The sequence below is a fragment of the Callorhinus ursinus genome, unplaced genomic scaffold, assembly GCF_003265705.2.
Source record: "Callorhinus ursinus isolate GAN/ISIS: 27379988/994484 unplaced genomic scaffold, GSC_fseal_2.0 scaffold41, whole genome shotgun sequence".
NCBI classification, from domain to species: Eukaryota; Metazoa; Chordata; class Mammalia; order Carnivora; family Otariidae; genus Callorhinus; species Callorhinus ursinus.
Genome location: NW_027397103.1, coordinates 7,171,776 through 7,193,395, shown reverse-complemented (window position 1 = coordinate 7,193,395; position 21,620 = coordinate 7,171,776). Strand labels below are relative to the sequence as shown.

Below are 21,620 nucleotides of genomic sequence, written 5' to 3'. Positions count from 1 at the left end.
TGAGCCGAAGGCAGACGCTTAACCATCTGAGCCACCCAGGCGCCCTGTAATCTTATTTTTATATAATAATGGTATATAATATATACTATTATTTATACTTATAATGTAAAACTATTTCTATAATATATCTATCTCTACACTGGTCTCTGCTTAGTATTTTGATTTAAATCTAACCACTTTTTGTTTATATTTATTTTACAAAAAATATGGTATCACTTCTCTCTACCTCAAGCTGGAATCATAAGCTATTAAATAAAAGGAAAACTATTGTATCAAATTCTCTCTACTGGCCCCCGCAGAAAGTTCTAAACCCAAGGCCTGCCCTCACTTTGTTACAAGGGGAAACGAGACACTTTTAGAGACGTATTTAACACACACTGGGATTGAACTCTCTCCCTGATAGATGAATAGAAAGATAATCAAATGGGTTAGCCTGGTGATGGGTATTAAAGAGGGCACGTTCTGCGTGGAGCACTGGGTGTTATGCACAAACAATGAATCACGGAACACTACGTCAAAAACCAATGATGTAATGTATGGTGATTAACATAACAATAAAAAATTTAAAGAAAAAAAGAAAGATAATCAAAATAAGGACAATTTTCTGTGATCGCATCGTATGCAAGTACCCACGAAAACTACCTCAGCTACCTACCCCCCATAGGTGAGTTCCAGACTTTGAGAAACCGAGCAAGTTCCTTTGAGAAACCAGGAGTAGTAACTAGTGAATGCACCTATAAGTCATCCCTTTAGGGGCAGGCATTCTGGTATGTTCTGTTTTCCAGAAGAGATGGCCTTATAAGGTTTCCTTCTAACTCCAAGACTCTATAATGAACATGAAATTACTATATTACACACGTGTATGTGTGTGTGTGCTTGCCATAAAAAATATACATAAAATTCAAGTTTTAAAAATGTTATATGATTCCAACCATACGACATTTTGGAAAAGGCAAAACTATAGAGACAGCAAAAAGGGACCAGTGGTTGCCAGAGTTTGTGCAGGGAGGGAGGGATGAATAGGCAGAGCACAGAGGACTTTAAGTAAAACTATTCTGTATGATAATGGAACGGTCGATACATGTCCGGGACTCTACATGTGTCCACACCCACAGAATCTACGACCCCCAAGAGCGAGCCCTCATGTAGATTCTGGGTGATAACAATGTCTCAGTGTAGGTTCATCGATTGTAATAAATGTCGCAGTCTGGTGGGCGATGTTGATGGTGGGGGAGCCTTTGTGGAGGGGCGGGGGCACACTTAACCTTGCTGTCACCCTAAAACCACTTTAAAAAAATAAGACATATTTTAAAATTTTTTAAATAGGTGTGGGTCTTTATGTATACACACATTCCCCCTCCCTCATTTTTTTTTAAACTAGACCCATTCCTACAACTTTCTGATTTTGACTTGACCCTTCAGAATGAGTAGAAAAACCTGTAAAGGTCTCTTAGGAACACATTCTTTAAAATGTGCACTCCCGAATCCACTTCTGTTTTGAGTCCAACAGCCCATTACCCAGTAGAGCTTTCTTTCCCACTTAAGCTTTGTCATTAAAAAATGCAATCCAACTGACCATAAGTCATGCTTTTTTAAAAGGCGGTGTGGGGGGGGATTCTCAAAATGTGAAGTAAAAATCAGATCATTCAAAAAGAGGTGGAGGGAATCCTCACTGCACTTCCCTGCGAGTTTTGTAGGCAACACGGGGTGTGGTATCGGGGCTGAATGAATGACTAGTCCATGATGTCTCTCTTCCACCAAGAGCCGGGGACAAACAATTACCGTGAAGGGAAAAAAAAGAAAAGAAAAAAAAAAAAGGAGGGGAGATGGGCTTTGGTATTTTTATCAGCAAAAATCTTTTGCTTGAAACAATTCCTTGCACCCCAAACAGGTCCTACTACCTAATGTTTGAGCTTCCAAAAATATGATTGCAGAGGACAAGCACGTTTTGCTACACAGACACTTCAGTACTTTGATCTTACGCAGGTCTTGTGCGTAGACTGAGTATGGAGGTCTAGAAAACATAAGGGTTATTACCCTTGAGAAATGGTCATACACAAGCTCAGCTACAGGTGAAAATGTCCGCCTGAGTCCGTACAAACCCCAGCTCTGGAATTCCCTTCCAAACATGCTGCATGTTGGCTAGCTCACTCACGGGCATATGATCCGGTCGGATGTCTGAGTTCTACTAAAAGGCTCCAATGAAACGGACTTGCACTCGTCACACAAATGTACTCCCTCTCCAAGATCAGCATAAAACCGGATATCCGGGGGAGGGTGGAGGGGGAGAGCTAAAACAAATATAAATACCAGCTCCAACCAGTGAGACAGAGGTTGTAAAAATTAATGAGAATAATTGTTGTGAATTCTTGCTTTTGAAAAAAAAAACCCTCACGAGGGCCAAAAATCTTAATTATGTCTCTCTATTAGGGGTTCATTTCCTGGTCCCAACCAGAAAGCTCATACCTCATAAATACAGACTCTTTACACAATGATTTAAGCAGGAGGAAAAATGCCTTTTAATGACAAAGTAAGTTAATATCGGGGGATAGACATGGCTTGCATACACAGCCATTGTTGCAAGAGCAGAGAAATGAAATGCCCATGTGACCTTTTTTTAACACCTAAATATTTCTAGGGCTTGTTCTGGGCGCTGCTGACAGCCTCATCGAAAACCTTACAAAAACGTGTTTCACAGAGCAAACGTCACTGCTGCAGAAGAGTCGAGCTTTTTAAATATCTTTTTCAAGCTGCCAGCCATCTGGGAAAATAACTCCCAAATCCAGCTTGGGATCACAGCTGGGCTGAGGAAACATGTCGTCGTGTCATTAGGAGCCCCAGGGCGTACGGGTGTGTGACCCCTGCCTAACAAACGAAGGTCGCCAGGTACCTGCCTCCACCTGGGATACCAGCATCGGAGCAGAGAAAGAGCATTCTAAAGGCATCGGGTCACTTACACCAAAAATGAGTGTCCCAAATTGTCCTGTCAGTTTAATCCCGTGGATTGCTGTTCTGTACTTGTTCATGTATCCAAACCTTCATGCGGGGCAAAGAGTCCTTGAATTGATGGCAGGTTCAGGGACTGAACGAACTCACCCACCAAGACTGACACTTGTAGTGGTTTTTCAAGCACGGTAAAAAGAACTTATTTGAAAGCTCAGTTCTTCTGATTCTAGAATAATCAGGGAAGGCAAAGAGTTTCCCAGGGCCTGCGTTTTGGATGGAGTTGTCCTGTTATAAGCGGATCAGCTGAGTAGTCAATCCACAGCATCATCACTCACCCTCTGCGTGAGCGTACGTGCAATGCTCTGTGCTACACGTTTTCCAAAGATTATCTCATTTAGTCCTCACGATGATAAACACAAGCAATTCTTGTCTCATCCCCATTTTACAAAGGAGGAAAACTGAATCCAGTAACTTGCCCAAGTCAAATGGATTTAAACCCAGGCAGCCTGCCTCCAGAGTCCCACCCGAACCCTAGGCAAGGGTGAGTAAGAGCGCAGGTGGCTTCTGCCCACGAAATCAAGAGTCTCAATACCTCGCCCAGGTGGGACAATAAAGGAACAAGACAGAGTCCACAAACCACACTCAGCTTGGCCTGAGTGTTTAGGTCACACGTCCTATATCCACGCGGGGAACGCCTGCAGGGGCCCTGGAGTGGGCTGGAAAATTTTACTGCTTTAGACTACCTCCTGACGAAGAACATAGGGGCCTTTGGTACTTCACAGCTAAAAGGTGGGAGGGGGAAGAGTGACGGAAAGTTGTCTCCTATGAAATCCCTCTTCCGGATGTCAGGCTGGTGAAAAAAACCTTTATGGCCCAACCAATTAAAAACAAAACAAAACAATACTCAAATTCCCATCTGTGAACCCTTTGTGTGGTCATCAGACACACATCTATCCAGATGCGGACTTGGAGACACACATTTTTAGACCCGTGAGCATTTAGACACACAATCCCCTAAATTGCACTCAAATCTCACACGTATACACCCTATTGGGCAGACACTCCTTCAAGAGCATAGATCACTAAATATATTCATTGGGAAGGACATTTTAAAAAAATAGAAATATGAGGGAGTGGGGTATATTCACAAGTGGTCACAATGATAAATACATGTCAAACTCGTCAAATTGTATACTTCAAATATTGCAGTTTATTGTATGACAGTTATGCCTCAAAAAGTAAAGAAAGAGCGGCGCCTTGGTGTGGCTCAGTTGGTTGAGCATCTGCCTTCGGCTCAGGTCATGATCCCAGAGTCCTGGGATTGAGTCCCGCCTTGGGCTCTGTGCTCAGCGGGGAGTCGGCTTCTCCCTCTGCCTGCCGTTCACCCTGCTTGTGCGCTAGCTCTCTCTCTCTCTGAGACAAATAAATAAAATCTTTTAAAAAACAAAGAAAGAGACAGAGAGAGAGAGAGAGTACATGCTCTCCCAGATCTAGCCTTGCCTGACGGACCCTAAGATCATAACTACACAGAGCGTAGGGATTTCCCCCAAAGGACCCAAGCACTCACATCTTTCTTTAGCAGGTCACTTTCATGAGTCCACCATTTCCTGTCCTTTCTGTGTGAGTCTGGGCTTTTTTAATTGAAAAGAAAGAAAGAAAAGAAAAGAGAATCTGATATATCTTTGGACCCTCTGTCAGGTCTAAGTGTGTGTGTGTGTGTGTGTGTGTGTTTGTATGTATATACCTATGAGAGGGAGGGAGCAGTGAAACTGAGTGTGCTCATTGCTATTTTTTCCCCTGTGACTGTCACCACAAAGTTAAACATAGATTTACAATAGCCGTAGAGGAAACAGGTTTCTAGGAGCCAGACCCAAATTAGCCTGAAATAGTTTTGCAATTTTCAGAGTATTTGACCTTAATGTTTTTGCTCTTGTTGGTTTGACAAGTCAGGGGTGGAATTCAGAAAAATCCTTCTTCCCCTTTAAAAAGTAATTGCATTTTAGAGAGAGTGAGTTTTCTTCTGGAGGGAAGCTCTCTCAAGGCTTGGGTCCCCAGACAGGACTTGCAGCCTAGAAAGGACCATCCATCACAACTTGGCCTGGTGACTGACAAGCTGAATTTGGACACTGCCATCTTATAACTGCCCTGGTTTCCTCGGGAGGGGGTGTTATCCGACACCCAGCGTGTAGGCGGGAGGCTTTAGGGTACTACACCCACCCCTCACCCCTGCCCTGGCCTCTTCCACCTGGCTTCACAGCCCCTGTAACTTCCCGCCACCCTACCTTGCAGGTGGAGACAGGAGCTGTGGAGGAGGAAGGGCGTCACCATCCCCATGTGCATCTCCTTATGTTGCCCCAGTGACCTGCCCTCACTGATCCCACGTGGAAGCCCCTATATTAGCCTTCAACAGTCCTCCAACCCAGATCACACTACTTAATGTTAACAACTTGCACCCCTACAGTTCCCCCTTCCCTGTATCTTGCCTTGCCAGATACGATATGTCTTTTCAGAACGAGGCTTAAGAATCACTCAATCCTGCCCCCCTCCACCAATAAAATGAATCCAGAGGCACTTAAGTTTCGAAAGAACAGAAGTGAACCATGAGAAGTCAAGAGGAGCCCTTTCTCCTGGGAAAAAAGAAAAGATACCCCCCCACCTGCTGTGAGGGGGTACCCTGTTCCAGCACCATCGTCCAGCTTGGAAATGCCCAAATTGGGGCCTGGATTTTGAACAGCGTGGGATCTGACGTTGACAGGATCAAGCTGTACCCTCCTACGTCTACACCACACTGCAGCCTCCTTCTGGAAGACTGAGGCATCCGCAAGCTGTGGTTTGCTGCGTGCGGTCTCCTCTAACTCCTGGGAGTTGCTGGGTCGGGGGTGGGGTGGCACAGGTCGCTTGGGTTTTTTGGGGTTTTGTTCTGATTTTCAACAATGCCAACCCTGCCTCACCGTGGTCTGTCCGGGATCAGTAACCACGGAGAAAATGAAAGAAGCATCTTGCAAATCCAAGCCCAAGGCTCCTGGCAACTTTGCCACCTGCCCCAGGTCAAGTTGAAATGCATCCCAAAGGCAGACTGGAGGAGAGACTCTCACCCGAGAAAGAGGTTCCACAAAGGTGGCACCAGGCCCCCACCCAAGAGCACGGAGCCCTGCAGTAAAGTGACCTTTCTTCCTGGCGATCACTTCACGTGTGCAGAGAGATGCGTTCCTGTATTTGAATGTGCGGTCACCTACAGTCTGACAAGTTTGTTTCTAACTGGTGTGTGTTTGTGTGATAGAGAGACAGAGACGGAGAGACAAGGAGAGACGGAGAGACAGAGAGTCCCGCAAAACCCTGAATATAGTACAGAGAGCTGGAACCTCCAGGCTGTAGCTTGGTTCCTGCCCCAGCCCCCTGGGGTAGAAGCTGGTGCCCGCTGTGAGGGAATGAAGAAGCCCTTAGAGCTTAAGAGTTTCAGCAGGGGACCGCTGCATCCTCCTGCAAAGGCACAGGCAGTGGCCCCAGCATGCCGGTTCCCGGGCCTTGGGCTTACCTTGTGGTTCTGGTAGGAAGTCACCGCGATAAACGCCGTCTCAGGAAAGACGTGGGTGCAGAACGCAGTATTTTTTGAGCCAAATCCATTATTTTCATCCGCCTTTACGATGTGTAATCTGGGCTGGTATTTGTGCATGGAATTTAGAATAATCTAAAAATAATAAGGAAAATGAGATTGTAAGAAAAATCAAAACCCCTTTGTTTCCCGATAAATCCCCTCTTTCCACCCTTAAAATTCACCTCCTTATACAGGCTCTCAAAAAACGGTCTGATTTTTTTTTCTCCTGTTTGGAAAAGGGGGCCAGTGATTTCATTAAAAAGAAACATTTCAAAAATGACAATTTCCAACCCAAAAAGCCAAGGTAATATTCCAGGAATCTACCCAAAGCACACACGGCAGTAAATCAGAATTCTTAATAAAGTTTGTTTAATAAATTAACTCCTGCATAGGGTACTTCCCCACCCCCCACCCCCAATCGGAGAGAAGCAAGTCTGGAGTAAGGAACTGGTTTCCCAGGGAGAAGTTTAAGCGTCATTTTCGGAATGAAAGGGGAGAAGACACAAACGAATAAACAAACATCCCCCCCAAAAACAAGAAACCCTCTAAGAGACGGAAAAGACCAGTGTTTGCAGAACTGGAGTAAAAATCACAGGCTTGGCCCTTTGTTAGGAGAACGTGCAAAGTAGAGTCAATGAAAAAAAGAAGATAATGGGATGGGGAGTGGGCCTCCAAGGATGGTGAGATGGAGGGAAGAAGCACCCACCATCACACCGCCACCAAAGGAGGGCCTGCTTCTCTCCGGGTTCCCTTTCTGCAACTTTTATCAACGTTTTCGGGATCCACCGTGGGAACTATCTCCAGACTTGGCCCCAGACAGAAGCACTGCATCTACTTTTTTGGGAACGCACGCTTTCTCCCTCCTTTCTACCATCTCAATGTTTGAGGTGCTCCCAGGGACAAGCGGGGTCTTATTGCTGCAGCTGCACCTTTAATACGACTCTAATCAGTATTAAGGGGGAGAGAGGCTCCACACTCCACACCCTCTCTGCTGGAGCGGGACTAGTCCTAGCAGATGAGCATCTTTGCTAATAAAACCGGCTTTGCTATTTGGAGGACGCCTGGCTTTTGATGATTTCGGGAGGCTGCATAAGCGAACATTTATCAAAGCGTTCGGATATATACCCACCGAATGCGCCAATCGCCGCGCTCAACGGGCTGAAAATCTGGCCTGCTTTTTCCCCAGGACCGCCAACTGGAGCGGCGGAGACTGTCCCGGTGTCTTTGATTATTTGCGTTGATGACCCTGGGGCAGGGTCCTTGGGCCAACCCTAGAGACCCGCCCGGAGGAGGCGGGGGGGGGGGGGGGGGGGGGGGGGGGGGGCGAGAACCCCGGACCCCGCGGCTCCCGACGACCCCGGGCCGCGCGGCTCTAATCTCCGGCCGCCGCGGCCCCGGCCGCCTCCCTGGCCGATAGCGACGCCGGCCGGGGCGGCGTGGCGACAGAGAGACGCAGCGGGGCCCCGCGGCCCGCCGCAGTCCCCGGCCGGCGCGCCCATCGTCCCGGCTTAGCCAAATTGCTTTGACGGCCGGGGACAGTGTGGAGACGTCAGCGCGAGGGCGATCTAATGGCTCCTAATTTCATTAGGGCGGCTCTGGACTCCGAGTCCGGAGTTGGGGGGCAGGGCTGCGTGGCAGCGGGGGAGTCCGGGGCCACACCGAGCGCCCTCCCTCTCCCGCAGGCTCGGGAGGACCGGAAACTCGCAAGGGTGCCGGAGCCTGGTTGCGGGGCCGCGCGCCTTTCCCAGGCGCCCACCCCAAGGCGACCCCAAAGGGCACCCCGGGACACACGCAGAGAGAAAGCCAGGTGCCCGAGTGGGGCTGGAGGGCAGTCCCGCTGTCTGGCACCAAAGTTCCACGCAGTCCCCCACAAACGAGTCCTACCAGCCTCCTGGAGGCCTCCAGCCAGGAGGGGAAAACCATGCCATTTCTCCGCGGCGCTTAACCTAAATAGAGGCCCGGTTCTGTGCCCGCAGGTATGCGTGACCCGGGCCAGCCGACGTCCCTGAAAGCTGGAGAGCATTTCTGGGCGGGGATGCTCCCGCCTGCGGCAGGCTGCGGGCAAACTGCCTGGTTGAAACGCGGAGGAGGCCCGGCGTTTTGCCCTGAAACGCCCCTCGGCACCCTCTGCTCCTTCCCCACCGCGCAGGAAGGGAATGGGCCTTCCTTCTCTCTTCCTCCCAGCAGCCAACAGTTCAAGCTCCCCAGGACCACGTGCAGAGACGGCGGTGGCCTGCATCACTGTCCCAACCCCACCACACACTCTGCAGGTTCAGTGTTTTAGCCCTAAGGCCCCACAGGAGCAGGTTCTCCGTCTGGATCCCAAAAGGTCCTCCTCCAGATCAAATCCATTCAAACCCAGTACCCTCAACCAAGGACCCTGTGTTTGTTGACTTTCCCTAAAGAGACCACATGGCAAGACAGAGACCACTCTTGGAACTAGAGAGATCAAGCCTCAAATCCCTGCTGCCAAATACAAGCTGCATGACCTTGGGCAAGTGCCCTCCCGTCACCTGGACTCCCATTTATAAAGGCTGCACATTGTGTCCTCCTTCCTAGGTTGCTATGAAGGCCAAGTGCCCGAAGATGAAGGAGCCCACTTGATGGTGGAATCATCAAGCCAAGGGTTCTGCACGCACTGAATTCAGAGACTGTGTCCTGTGCTGGTGATCAATTATTGCCAATGAAAAGATCTAGAGACATTTTCCCCCAAATCGGTGTTTTGTTCTTCATTTGTTTTTTGTTGAGGAAGAGAATCTACTTAAAGCGAGAGAATCTGCTAAAAGGCTACACGTTCTTTTGGAAGGTGGGGGGGGGGGCAGCACACTCAATGTCCCGCATGCAGAATCAGGGGATTCACCAGGTCGCTCTTGGGGGGCCCATGTGGACTCCAGGTTTAGGGCTCTGGTCCAGGTTTGCCTGCTCCGGGCATGGTGGGGGCGGGGCAGCGGGGAAGCTGGAAGCTGGGGGGAAAAACTGATAATCCCAAGCTATCAGCTAAACACGGGTACCAGGGTTGGCCTCTGGCAGGTTGGTTTCCCCATCTGTAAAAGAGGGAGCAGGTGGCCTGGGGTGTCCCTGTCAGCTGGAACATCTCAATAATAAGGCAGGATTTGGAAGTGAGCAAGGAAGGTATCTATAGCTCCCACCACGGTCCGGCCTCTGGGCAAGCCAGTGCCGGAGTCCCCACTGGGCTAGAAGGACCCGGTTTTCTGAGATCTGAAACATACAGCCCCCCACCCCTCATCACCGATGGGACTGAGGTCCAGACCAGGCATGTGCGCTTCAGTCTCCCCCAGGCCCCGGTCTCCAGCTACCCGGGGAAAGGCAGCCTCAGAGCATGGCACGGTGGCCCACAGAGAGGACTGCACAGGAGAGCGGTGGAGCCAGAAGGGAAGAAGGCCGGATCAGGGAGGCTGAGAGAGGAAAAGACCCAGGCGGGTGGAGTGGGGCGAGGGAAGGAAAAACGTGAGTGTGAGGAGCCAAGAAGAGAAAGAAACTCAGGGCGCCGGAGGAGGAGAGACAGCAAGACCGACAGATGGACAGAGACCGAGAGCAGGCCGCACGAGGTACTTACGTGCCCGAATGGGTCCAGGTGGTTGTTGGTGAGCTTGAGTTTCTGGAAGGAGACCAGCTGCCGCATCCAATGCGCCCCCGTGGCTGGCGAGTCCGGGTGCACGTAAAGACGGCCCGGCATGGCGGGCTCTGCTTTGCCCGTCACAGACCTAGACCAAGGAGGGGTGAAACCCACCCAGACTTAGCGCCCTGTCATGCTGGCGGGGTCCGGCGCCAGGCCAGGCAAGGGCTGCTGAATAGGAGAATGATCTGGAAATGGCCTGACTCTGGGCCCTCGCCCGGCCATCTGTAAGCCCAGGTGCCCAGAAGGCCTGCGGCCAGTGCCCAGGTGAGCCCCCCCACCCAGCTCTTTCTTCTTCCACTTCACTCCTCCCCCTGTACCAGGGGTGCCACTGCCAGGCCTCGCGGCCTCTTGCTGCCCATGGACCATTGGTAGGTTCTGGAAGCCTGGATAAAAAAGTTTAAGAGAAGTCCTTGAGGGCTTTCAAACGGGCCTTCCTGTTCGAGCCTCTGATCGCTTGGCAGCCACGGGAGCAATCCACCCAAGGAATGGACCTCTCCTCTCTTGCCTGTTTAACTCAAATACCATGGCCTGACTTTGCAATTTCATAAAAAGGCATGTTCAAAGCAGGTAACTCATAAAAAATAACTGTAAATGGTTTTATGCCCCCAGAAATACCTCCAGCGCTTGGAAACAATACCCTTTTTTAAAATCCACAACCCGCGGGTGCAGCAACACATACAGGCCCTTCACTTACTCCGAGCCTCAGTTTTCTTGTCTATAAAATGGGGGCTAAAGGCTGCAGTGTTTTCCTCTCAGGGGGGTCCGGGATAGCAGCAAAAGCCTCGGCCCACAGTAGGGAGTTCAAAAAATGTTTCTTGGTTCAATGCGGGAGCGGCGGTGAGGGGAGTCAGGCTTTCCACTCCCCACCCCCGCCCTCCCCACCTGCCCACGCCGGTAGGTGCCTACCACTTATTATCTGCAAACTTGTATCTGTGGTCATCGGCCGGAACAATGTCCATGAGGAGAATGTATTTCGTTTTGGGATTAAGGCCTGTCACCTTCACTTTGTAACTGGGAAACATCCGCCTTGGAGAGAAGGGGAGGAAGACGGAGAAAGGGAGCGGGAGAGAGGGAGAAAGAGAGAAAGAGAATATTACTGCCAGTACTGTAAAGAGCACGTCTACACATTTTAATAAAAGAAGCAACTCCTCGGGAAGGAGAAGCGTGCAGGAGAAAAGTGGCCCCAGCTCCGCTCTTGGCAAAATCCATTCCAGGTTTCCCTTGAAGTTTTGGGGAGGAGATAGGCCTGGAGGTGAGCAGGAGGCTGGTGACTATTTGTAACCAGGAGGAAAATAGAAAGCTGGAGGCCAAGGCTTCTAGAAAGAACTAGTTATGTGGAAGGCCCTGTTTGGAACCCCCATTTCTGTTCTTTGTAAACGCTCTTTTTCAGAGCCAGAGACCTAGTTTTTAATTTAGGGGTAGAAGGAGCCCTATTAGGGGAAAAGCTGGCCTCCCGAGCCCAGGCGGGTGCTGGGCCGCTGAGCCCACTGCTGCCGCCTCATGAGGACCCCAGGCTGTGGGCGCCCTCGGGACTGCACACCCATGGGTGCCCATACACCTCCTGTCCTGGCCACGGTCCTCCGTCCCTAGAGCAGAGCTCAGCTGGTGACCTCTGCCACGAGGCTGTAGCCAAATTTTATTCCTAAATGCCCCCCAACTTCTCCAAGGCGCCTGGCACTCTTCCTTGGAGAGTCTAAACATTTTGGCCCTCCGTGAAGAAACTCAAAACCCATCTGGGTTTGATTTCGGAAAGACTGGGGCCAGAACCGCAATGGGGTCATGGGCAGGTGGGTGCTTGGGACCTGCAGGCTCTGTACCCATACCCTCTGCGTTCTGGGGCGCGCACTCCAAATTCCCAGCCCTCCTGTGGAGGAGGGATGGCGTGCACCCCAGAAAGCCAGCAAGGACAAGCTGCTGGATCCCGGCTCGCCCAAGGATGGTGGGAAGGGAGTGAGTGAAGGGAGGCCTTGGAGCCCAAGCCTGGTGGTGTTTATCTGCCCGAGCGCGTGCGCCTGCAGGCGGGCGCGCGGGAGGCTTCCCAGGCCTTTTATAGTTAAATCCCCTCAGCTCAGGCTGGGGGCAGAGGGGGCCGGGCTGTGTCTTTCCTTCCTCGGCAGAATGGGAAGAAGAGCTTAGTTCTTCAGCATAAACAGAACGCGCCTCCTAGTTCACTCAGGCCGAGCGGGGGAGCAGACGTTGTTTAATTTCAAATAATAATAAATGTCACTGTTGTCAGTTTATTGCGGGAGGCTTCGGCCAGAGAACGGGGGGCATCTGGTGAGACGGTTCCACCCTCCCCCTTCACACACTCGGTGGCTCAGGCCTACTGCCCTCGCCAGCTTCATAGGCGGGCTTCACACGCCAGCTTGGGGCTGACTGCGGGCTTTCTGCCCTTCAGGGCACGGAGCACCAGGAGGCCTGTGGTGAGGATGGCCCCGGGCCTGGGCACACTGGCACCCTGAGATACAGAGCTGTACGACCCTCCCCCAGCCTCCTCCAGCCGTCTAGCATTTCTAGCACAAAACTGTGAGCTTTTAAGAGGAACTCTGGGGTGAGTGTCTTGGCAAAACTGCCGAAACTGCCGTGTTTATCGGTGTGTGTATATAGAGCCCGGCCGAGCCCCGGTTCAGTTTCAAAGGCTTCGCCTGCTTTCTATAAACAATGAAAGAGGTAGCGAATACATTCGACAATTCAGCGTTTGGCAATCGGGTGGGACTCTGGACCCACTCCAAGGTCGAGGAGGGTGGGAAGGAGGGCGGGGGCCAGGAGTCAAGGCTGGAAGCGGGTCTCATCTCTGTGCCGACTCGGCACCTCTCTGGCTTCCCGTTCCCTCTCCCCCTCGTCCCACTTTCTCCCACGACCAGTCCACTGAGCGCAGCCTCCCAAGCTCTCCATTCTTCTATATGAGGTGGGAGAAATGCCCTGTTTCTTGCAGGCGTTTCCCCCACCAGGGATGGGGGTCACTGGAGGACTTCTCCAGGCATCTTTAACCCAAATCAGGTCAAACAAAATACGTTCATTCTCTCTCTCCTCTATTCTGTTCTCGCCTTTCTCTGCCCCTCTGCCTTCTCTGGGTCTCCGTCTCTTGGGTCTCCGAGACACCTTTCCTTCTCTGTCTCCCCCACAAATTCCCCAGGCCCTCCACAGAGGTGGCCAGCTCACCTCCCAGCCTTGGTTATGATCATTTCCGTTCCTACTTCGTGAAATTTCAGCCACAGCTCTCTTTCGTGGAGAAACACCTTGATCCCTTCCATGCCCTATAGGAAAAAGAGAAAAGTCACACAGACGAGCCCCAGGAGCAGTGGACCTTTCCTCCCCAAACTTTCCCCAAATACAGATGTCTCCTTCCCTCTGGAGTCTCTGGACTCCGAGGCTGAGAACTGCCCCCAGCCCACGGCAGGGCTGCCTGGACTCCCGGGGAGGGGGGACAGGAATCCCTGTGCAGGCCCCGTGCACGCCCCCCCACGGTGCACTGCTGTCTCCTGATGCCACCAACACAAAGCTAGAGAAAAGTCCCCAAACACCCGGGTGCTCGAACATGCCCATGTGAGGACATACTGAGACAAAAAAAAAAAAAGGGGGGGGAACAATCTCAATCCCTTTCAGTCAAGATGCAACTAAAAAACAAAAGCAAAAACAAAAATGCTCGATCTCAAAAGCCCACTCAGAACATCCTTCTGTAGACACCCGCATGAGCACACACAAACACACAGACGTGCAAATCCCGTACATACGCGTGTTTAGTCTCACCGTGGCAGTGCAAACATAGACATATGTGAATATCTCAACTTAAAAACGTGTCTAGAAGAGGTTCCAGTAGTCCAAAAAAATTAATCCTCAAATGTCTCTATGAGCAAACCTTCTAGGTTCTCCTCACAGCCAACTTCGTTCACTTCGAGCTGTTTTGATTCTGGGCACAGCCGAAACTATTCAACATTTCCACTTTCAGCTAAAAGCTATTTTTACAAAACCGATGCAAAAAAATACATACACAAAAATCTTCGTTTTGCCATAATCTGTAACTGTCTCGTAAGTGGATTTGCTTTTCCAAAAAGAAAAGCAATCGAAGTTTCTCAAACTCTGTGCCCACCGCCCTCTGCTTCTCTATAACCATACACACGTCTTCCTGAGACGGGAAGGGCAAAGACGCAGGTGATAAAGTAGCTAGGAAGGACATGGATCGATCGAAATCCCAAAGAAAGGATTTGGCTACATCCGAATGTCTCTGCTGGTCAAGTCACCCCGCTTGGCACCCCATCTGACACCTTGTGTAAATTATCAAGAGCTACGCGGGCCTCCTTGAGCATCCAGAGCGCCCAGGAAAGAAGGTACAGAGTGCGCCGAGGCCTCACCCTCTACTCGGGCCCAGCTTCCCGCCAGGTATCCTGTGGCCCCCAGCAAACTCCCAGCACAGCCCTGCGCTCTCCGCCACCAGCCAAGGCGCGCCAGCCTTCCAGAGCCCGGCCCAAGACAAATAGCGCAACTCCCGGGTCCCGGGCGGCGGCGCGGGAGGAGGTGGGCGGAGGCGGAGGCTGGGGAAGATCTGAAGAGGGGTCAAGCCATCGCTCACGCCGGCCTGAAACGGCCGCTGACCCAGCCCTTAATGAGGTGCTCCGGGCTGAGTCTGCACCTAGCGCAGGAGCAAAGGCCTCATCTGGGCTATTGTTAGCTGGCCCCAAATAGCCAGATAATTAAGCCTTCTCTAACAACTTAAATGTATGTTCAAATTCCTCTGGCCGTAAAGATTATTGTCACGATAAAAGGGATAGGAGTATATATACTGGGATCTGGGGACGCGGGTCACAGGAAGGTGGAATGAGCGGGGACAGAAAGGAAAGGGGACAATTAATGGGCAACGGGCAACCCACCCCCCGCCCCTCCCCCACGGGAGGGCCTTCGGTTTCTGCGACGGGCCGAGAGGCTAGAGGTCTTCTTACCTGCTGGGTGAAGGCAGCCTGTGGGGACGCCGGGGATTTGCTGGGGGCCCCTAGCGTGCTCTCGGGCTTGGAGTCGCAGGGCAGATCCTTTGAGTCAGGTTCCAGGGGTGTGTGCGCCAGGCCAAAGCCCTCGTCTGCGTCGGCCATGGTGTGCCCGGCGCCCTGTCCCCGCGAAGGGTCCTGCTCTGAGGACAGGAAGCAGAGAGAGAGAGAGAGAGAGAGAGAGAGAGAGGCAGAGAGAGAGAAAAGAAGGTTGGAAACGCTGTTCTAGTGACAGGAGGGAGCAGCTGGGTCCCCAGTTTCCAGCTCCCAGCACCTCCGTTCCCTGCAGGAGGAGGTTGCCGAAGGTCCCCTTATTATTATCATTATTAGTACTTTTATGACCACGCACAACCTCTTGCGAAAGACCCGGGTCAGACCAGGCGGAGGCGAGGCCCACATCTCCCCTGCGCAGCCTCCCCCATGATAAGCCAGCTGCCGGTCAAATTTGTCTGGACTTCTGGAAGAGCCAATAAAGATAAGGCCTGGGTATTTTTGGAAGCCATTGGGTACGAACCAAAAACAAAACAAAAACCTAGTGTCCTTTTGAGAATTGTTTTTCTTCGTCACGTTCACAGAAGGACATCAGAGCCCCGTTTATTAAAACTCGCAACAGGCATATTTTTCCGCAGCAGGCAAAATGTCTGCAACAACCCGCCTCTTGCAAAACCAAAAACAGAGGTGGGGAAAGATTTTGCAGATCGAGAGACCAGGTCGGCAGGAGAATTCACGTTCATCCTTTATCAGTTACAGGCCTTAAAGTTAAAAGTCCTTCAACAGTAAAAGTCCTCCCCCTTTCCCCCCAACTTTTAGCAACAGTAAAAAAAAAAAAAAAAAAGAAAGAAAGAAAGAAAGAAAAAGAAAAGTAGCCCAACGGAAAGGGCAGGAAAGCGGCGGCGGGGCAGTGCGCAGGGAGGCGTGCTCCAGGGCGCCCGCGGCCAGCGCTCGGCCGCCTGCCCCGGCGGTGCGTTCTCCCGGCGACCTCGGCTTCCTCGGCTCCCCAGCCCGGGACCGGCATTTTGACGAGCGGCCAGGCCGAGGGGAGTTTCTCTGAGCTTCAGCCCGGCCTGGCTCGCTGGAAGTGCAGGCCCAGGCTTGCGGGGGGCGGGGGAGGGTGGCGGCGAGGATCTAATGGGTCCCAGATATATTCTAGTCTTCAGGCGTTGGATCGGCCTCCTGGGTTGGGCGCAAGGGGTAGAAGGGCCCGGGTTGCAGGCTTAGGAGTTTGGAGCGAAAAATAACAGCTGCGGAACTGTTCAAGCCCGGAGGAGCCTGCCTCTCGCTCTGATCGCTTTCCAATCTCCTCCACGTTTCCAAGTAAGGATTTCCTCCCTCAAAACCCGGTGAGACTGGGAAGGGAGCGCCAAGGATGGCCCCCCAAAGCTTAGCAGCCGCTTCAGCCAGAGGCTGGGTCCCACCCAGGGCTGCGGGGGCTGGAGACCCAGAGCGGGGCCGAGGAGGACGGCGTTCGAGGCCCGACTCCCAAGCAGCTTCCCTCACCACACCCTCGGGGTTCGGGAGAGGAGGTGCTGGGAGCCACCGCAACCGGCTTGCAACAAAAGAACCCGGGGCTGGTGTCCCCCACGTGTGCTCGCCTCCGCCGCCGGCCGCGGGGACAATCGCATCCTGCACCCCGGTCGGGGTCGGCGGCAGCTCGGGGCTGGCGGGGTGGGGGGGGGGGCGAACTAGATGCAGTTTGACAGAACCAGGCCGCGCGTCCTGCAAACCTCCACGCCGCTCCGGGCCGCACGCCTCCCCGGCTGGCTCCACACGCCAGGAGCTCTCTGCAAGCCGGGCTCCGCAGAATCCCGGGCAGGGCTGCAGTCCCGCCTTTCGCGCCTCCCGGAGCCCACTCGGCCGGAGGGCTCCCTCCCGAGCCTCCCAGGCCATCTTCGGGGACCGTTACCTCGCTGGGCGAAGCCGGTGCATTCACCACATCCCTTCTTGCTCCTAGCAGGGAAGCCGGCGGCGAGGCGGGGGCGCGGGCATCCTGGCTCCGGGGCTTATGCCGGGGACTGCTTGCCCAGACTAGCGGCTACCGCTGCCTCCAAAGGATCACCCACCGCTGGGGCCTCAGCAGCGACTGCCCACCTCCAACACACACCTCCTCCGCTTTGCGCTCGCTTGCTCGCTCTCCCTAAAGACTTCCAAGTTGTCAGGCGCCAGAAGGGCTCCAAGGGACGCAAGCAGCAGCCTCCCGGAGCACCCTCAACGATAACACCTCAGGACCCTGCTCCTCACTTGCACCCCTGGGGAAGGGAAGCTGCGAGATGGGAGGGAGCTGTGGGAATGGTCAAGATCCTTTATGGGCGCCGCTTTCAGGGTTAAAGTTCTGGAATCCGAGGAAAGAGAGTCTGTCTGTCTCTCTCTCTCTCTCTCTCTCTCTCTCAGAAATACAAGCCGACTCAGCTGAGCTCAGTGACGTTGGGCTGCCTTGATGCTTACAAAGTACCGAAATTGCCTATCCAACTAGCTCCCACTGCACACAGCCTGCCTCTGCCTCTTTCCCGCCCCCCCTCCCTCCCTCCCTGCCTCCCTCCCTCCCTTTCCCTCTCTCCCTCCCTCTCTCTTCTCACTCCCTCCCCCAACCACCTTTTCCATTAGATTTCCCGAACACTCAAATCACAGCACTACTCTCAAACCCAGACCTGGAGATCACCCCTCCTCTCCACCCCCTTCCCAACCTTCATCCATCTCTGCTGCTCTGAGCTCGGCTCGGTGGCTGCAAAAAATCCTGCACAAATCATCGCAAACCCGGTCGGCTTCTGCCTGGGAAGTAATCTTGGGGACACGGCCATGCAGAGAACGGAGTCTGAATGCATTCCGCTGCACACACACACCCCGCGCCTCCTCTGAAAGCCTGGCCCACGTTCTCCCTCCAACGCTGACCTCAAGACAGAGCTGCGTGACCCCGCCTGGCCCGGCTGGCCGCCGACGGCCGCCCTGACATCTCTCCCCCTCCCCACTCACCACCCCGACTCCCAGCGACTCCAGGGTGAAGGCAGGGTGAAGGTGCATTGGAATGGGGGCCCAGATCAAAGATGCCAAGAAACTGCTGGGGGCTCCCACCCCCAGGGCCAGCAGACCTCCCTGGCTGGAGGTGTACGCCAGGCGGTACCCAGTTTTATTAAAATAATCAAACAGTCATGGGAGACTGGCTGGGATTTTCATCTCCACTGGGCCCCTCTTCCTGCCCTCCCCCTCTCTGAAATGTATTATTTTGCAGGTTGAAGAGGTCAATAGAAGCGTAAACACAGTGAGTAGGTCTTAGCCTGAGCAGACCCAGTTTGGAGCACCAAGTATTGGTGCTTGGAATAAATGTCAGGGTTCCCTTCCGTTTCCCCCCTTGCCTCCCTTACCGCCTCACCTTATTCTTTTCTGGGGCTCTGACTAGAGACTTGGGCCTGCAGGCCAAGGTCTGGGGAGAGGGATGGAGAGAGGAGAAATGCGCTGGAGATCAGCAGCGGGCTGGGTGTAACACACCCCTTGCAAAATTACAAAGCGGACCATCCATCCCTAAAAGTGGGGCGACCAGGGGGAGGAAAGCAAGCCCAGCTGTCGGCTACAGTTCTCACTCCACCTTCCAGGTTTGTTTGCAAACAACCTTTCACCACAGCAGTTTATTTATTTGTGTGAAAACACCCTCACCCTTCCAGAATGTCAGCTCAGAGGGCTTTGGGCTTGCTAAGGAGGTGACCCCGGGCCAAAGACTGGAAACAAACATGGCTTCAGGATGAGCTTGAATCTCTGCATCTCTGGCAAAAGGAAGGGGAAATCCAGAAAGACTTCTCCAATCCCTTTAAACTCTCTGAGATTTGCGGATAAAATAAATTCCCATAAATAATTTGCAGGCCCCTCCCGGGAGGGCAAATCTGAACTCCCCCAAGTAACGGCCTGGCCAGATTCACTTGGTCTGTGGAGTGCAGGCTGTGCTGGACCCCAAGCGAAACTGGGATTTTGAAACCTCCAGCGGGAATCTATTCCTGCCAGGTGACACTCCAAGGCAAAATGCAAAAAGAGTGCATTCTTATTTCCACCGTGAAAAACAGCATCTCTGGGAGGGGGTATTCAGCAGGGCCGAGTTGGGGCGGGGAAGCCAGGGGGTCTTTGCCAGGCCAAGTGCCGAGCGAAACCTATCCCTCCCCCATAGCTGTGGGGGACACTCACCTCCAAAAATCCCACCTCTTCTTTCCAACGCAGAAGCCAGCGGTGGTGCCTTGCGCGGGAGTGGGGGTTCAAGTGAAGAGTTTGCCAAGGGCCCCCCAAAGAGACCCCTTTTAGGCCAAGCCTTCTTCCAACCTCTGTCAAGAGTAGTATGTACCTCCCAGCTCGAGGCTGGTTTGTGGTCTTCGACAAATTAAATATTACTATTTATTACCAGGCGTACCCCAATAAAATAAAGAGGCAACCAAGCGATACCGACTATCTCACCAGCCGCTGCACCTATAGGACTTGGAGACGTCACAAGTCACGCAACCGGCCCGCGCGCTATCACGCTCGACTGGGGGGCAACGGCGGGAGGTTAATTTCTGTCGGTCTTCGCCTATCAGCCCCGGGTCTGCGCAGCCCCAAGTCCCAGACGTCTCGGCCACGGGAATAAATAAAGAAATAAACAAACCCAGCGCTCTCTGGGGAAATGGGGGTGGCGAACATCAGGCAACAAATAGAGCCAATATCGATTTTCTTAGGGAGGGGGAGGGGGGCTCCTGGCGAAGGGAGGTAGGAGCCCACGTCGGCCCACGATTGGGAAGAAATCAAATTGTTCCGGGGTGGACCGAGGACCCTTGGAGGAGGCACGAGAGTCCTTTTATTATTTAAAAAAATTAATTTTTTCCGAGGAGGAGCTCTCGGCAAACGAATATAGAGGCGCCGCTCCAGCTGGTTCTGTTTGGGACGCGATAAGTCAGCGCCGGCTTGCAGACCTGCATAGAAGTAATTACCGGGTTATCGCGCAGGGGAAATGAGATCGAGGCGTGGAAGAAAGACAGGCGTCCGCAATGTTCTTGCTGAGAAAAAGTCCTTTCTGCGAGAGCTCCTCTAGCTAAGTCCGGGGATGCAACTCGTCCCAGCTTGGCCTGGCCGGGGCGGGGTGCGAGTGGGTGGTGGGGTGGGGGTAGAGGGGGTGATTTCTGCAGAGAAAAAGTACAGCGACCGGAGCTGCACTGGGTGTGAGACGCTCTATTTTGTTTTGCAATAAGGATTGGCATTATTTTTGGTCTCACCAATGGGCATAACTTCTAAGCGCCCCGTGGCGGATGCGCTCGAGCTTTTGCGCGCAGCTGGGAACGCGCTGGGTGCAGTTGCGAAAACGTACTGCGGGGGAAGAGCTAGGCCTGCCTGGGACTGAGCAAGCGAGCGCCGGGCCTTCCGCAAGGGTAAGCTCCCCGCCAAGGGGCAGAGAGGGAAGCGGTCGTCGGAATCTGGCCTTGCCCCGAGCTTCGGGGTTCCATCCCGGGTTTCGCTCGCCCCTAACCCCCAGGGCTTTCCGAAGCAGGGCCTGGCTCCGGGCCCGGGCCGTCTGGGACCTGAGCGGCCGCGGAAAGTCAGAAATGCAGCCGACCGAGCAGCCCCAGGAGCCAAGGTCAGGCCCGCGGGGAGTAAGGGCAGAGGTTTCCAGCGCCGGACGCGGGCGCCCGGGCCAGCCGGGCCTCAGACTCTGGGGCTTCCAGCAAGCAGGACCCAAGTCCCTCCGCCCGGCCAGGCCGCGGCGATTGCCCCCAATTCTCTTTCGTTTCCCAAGTTATTAACAATTATCTTTTCCCTGATCCGAGGCCCGTTGGGCGCAGCGTTGGCTCCCAGACGCCAAGAGTGCAAGCCGAAATCCTTCGCCGGAGGCCTCGAGATGGGTTCCCGTTTGACCTCTGGGCCGAGGTGGGCCGGAAACGGAGGCCTGGGCCCCGCCGGAGCTGGAAGGGGAAGGCGAAACTCCGAGCGGGGCGAGTTCCTTTCCGTTTGGCTCCCTTCTCTCGCATCCCCGGCGCGGGCCCCGCCACCCCCCCGGACCCGCTCGCAGAGGATTCCGAAGCCTCAGCTTCCCATACCCGCTGTTCCGGACGCTCCGGAGGAGGCCAGACCACGGGCCGAATAAATTAAAGACCTCCACCAGTGTTGAGCACCTCCATTCTTTACCCCAGTCATTGGGCAGTAAGTTCCAGAGCGAGGCCGCAACATGCAGCCTCCCCTCCTTCTCAGGGTGGATCGCCGCTTTCCGCGACCTGCTCCCAGCTGCGTTTGCCGCCCCCCCCCCCCCGCAACGCATTTTCCTCGTTGTGCAAAATTCCGGCCCTGATTTTAATATCACCGTGGGTAGAATAGAGGTTCCCACTTAAAAAGTCCAAAACAAAACCAGGCAAAAGCAAGTGGAGACCACTGTTGATCTTCACTCTGGCCTCTGTTTTTGAGAAAGTCGAGTCCCAAACCACCTTCTTTCTTTCCTCCCTAAAAAAGAACTGGCTTCAGAAGA

The 21,620-nt window shown here is 53.3% G+C and overlaps 1 protein-coding gene and 1 long non-coding RNA gene across 2 annotated transcripts in view; one reads left to right on the top strand and one right to left on the bottom strand.

Moving 5' to 3' along the window:
* Positions 1-17,644, bottom strand: part of TBX5 (T-box transcription factor 5) — a 44,788-nt gene extending 27,144 nt beyond the window's left edge. Inside the window, exons 1-6 of the mRNA XM_025889840.2 lie at positions 17,064-17,644; positions 15,119-15,303; positions 13,344-13,438; positions 11,088-11,207; positions 10,119-10,266; positions 6,482-6,634 (exon numbers count right to left, since the gene is read on the bottom strand). Of these exons, the coding sequence (XP_025745625.1) occupies positions 6,482-6,634; positions 10,119-10,266; positions 11,088-11,207; positions 13,344-13,438; positions 15,119-15,265 (663 nt within the window). The 5' untranslated portion in view covers positions 15,266-15,303; positions 17,064-17,644. The remainder of the gene's footprint in view (positions 1-6,481; positions 6,635-10,118; positions 10,267-11,087; positions 11,208-13,343; positions 13,439-15,118; positions 15,304-17,063) is intronic.
* On the top strand, positions 16,351-21,342 carry LOC141370639 (uncharacterized). Its single transcript, XR_012374848.1, has 3 exons — positions 16,351-16,474; positions 19,999-20,089; positions 20,356-21,342. It is a non-coding gene; the product is annotated as an uncharacterized lncRNA (long non-coding RNA).
* Positions 21,343-21,620: the final 278 nt, after the last annotated feature.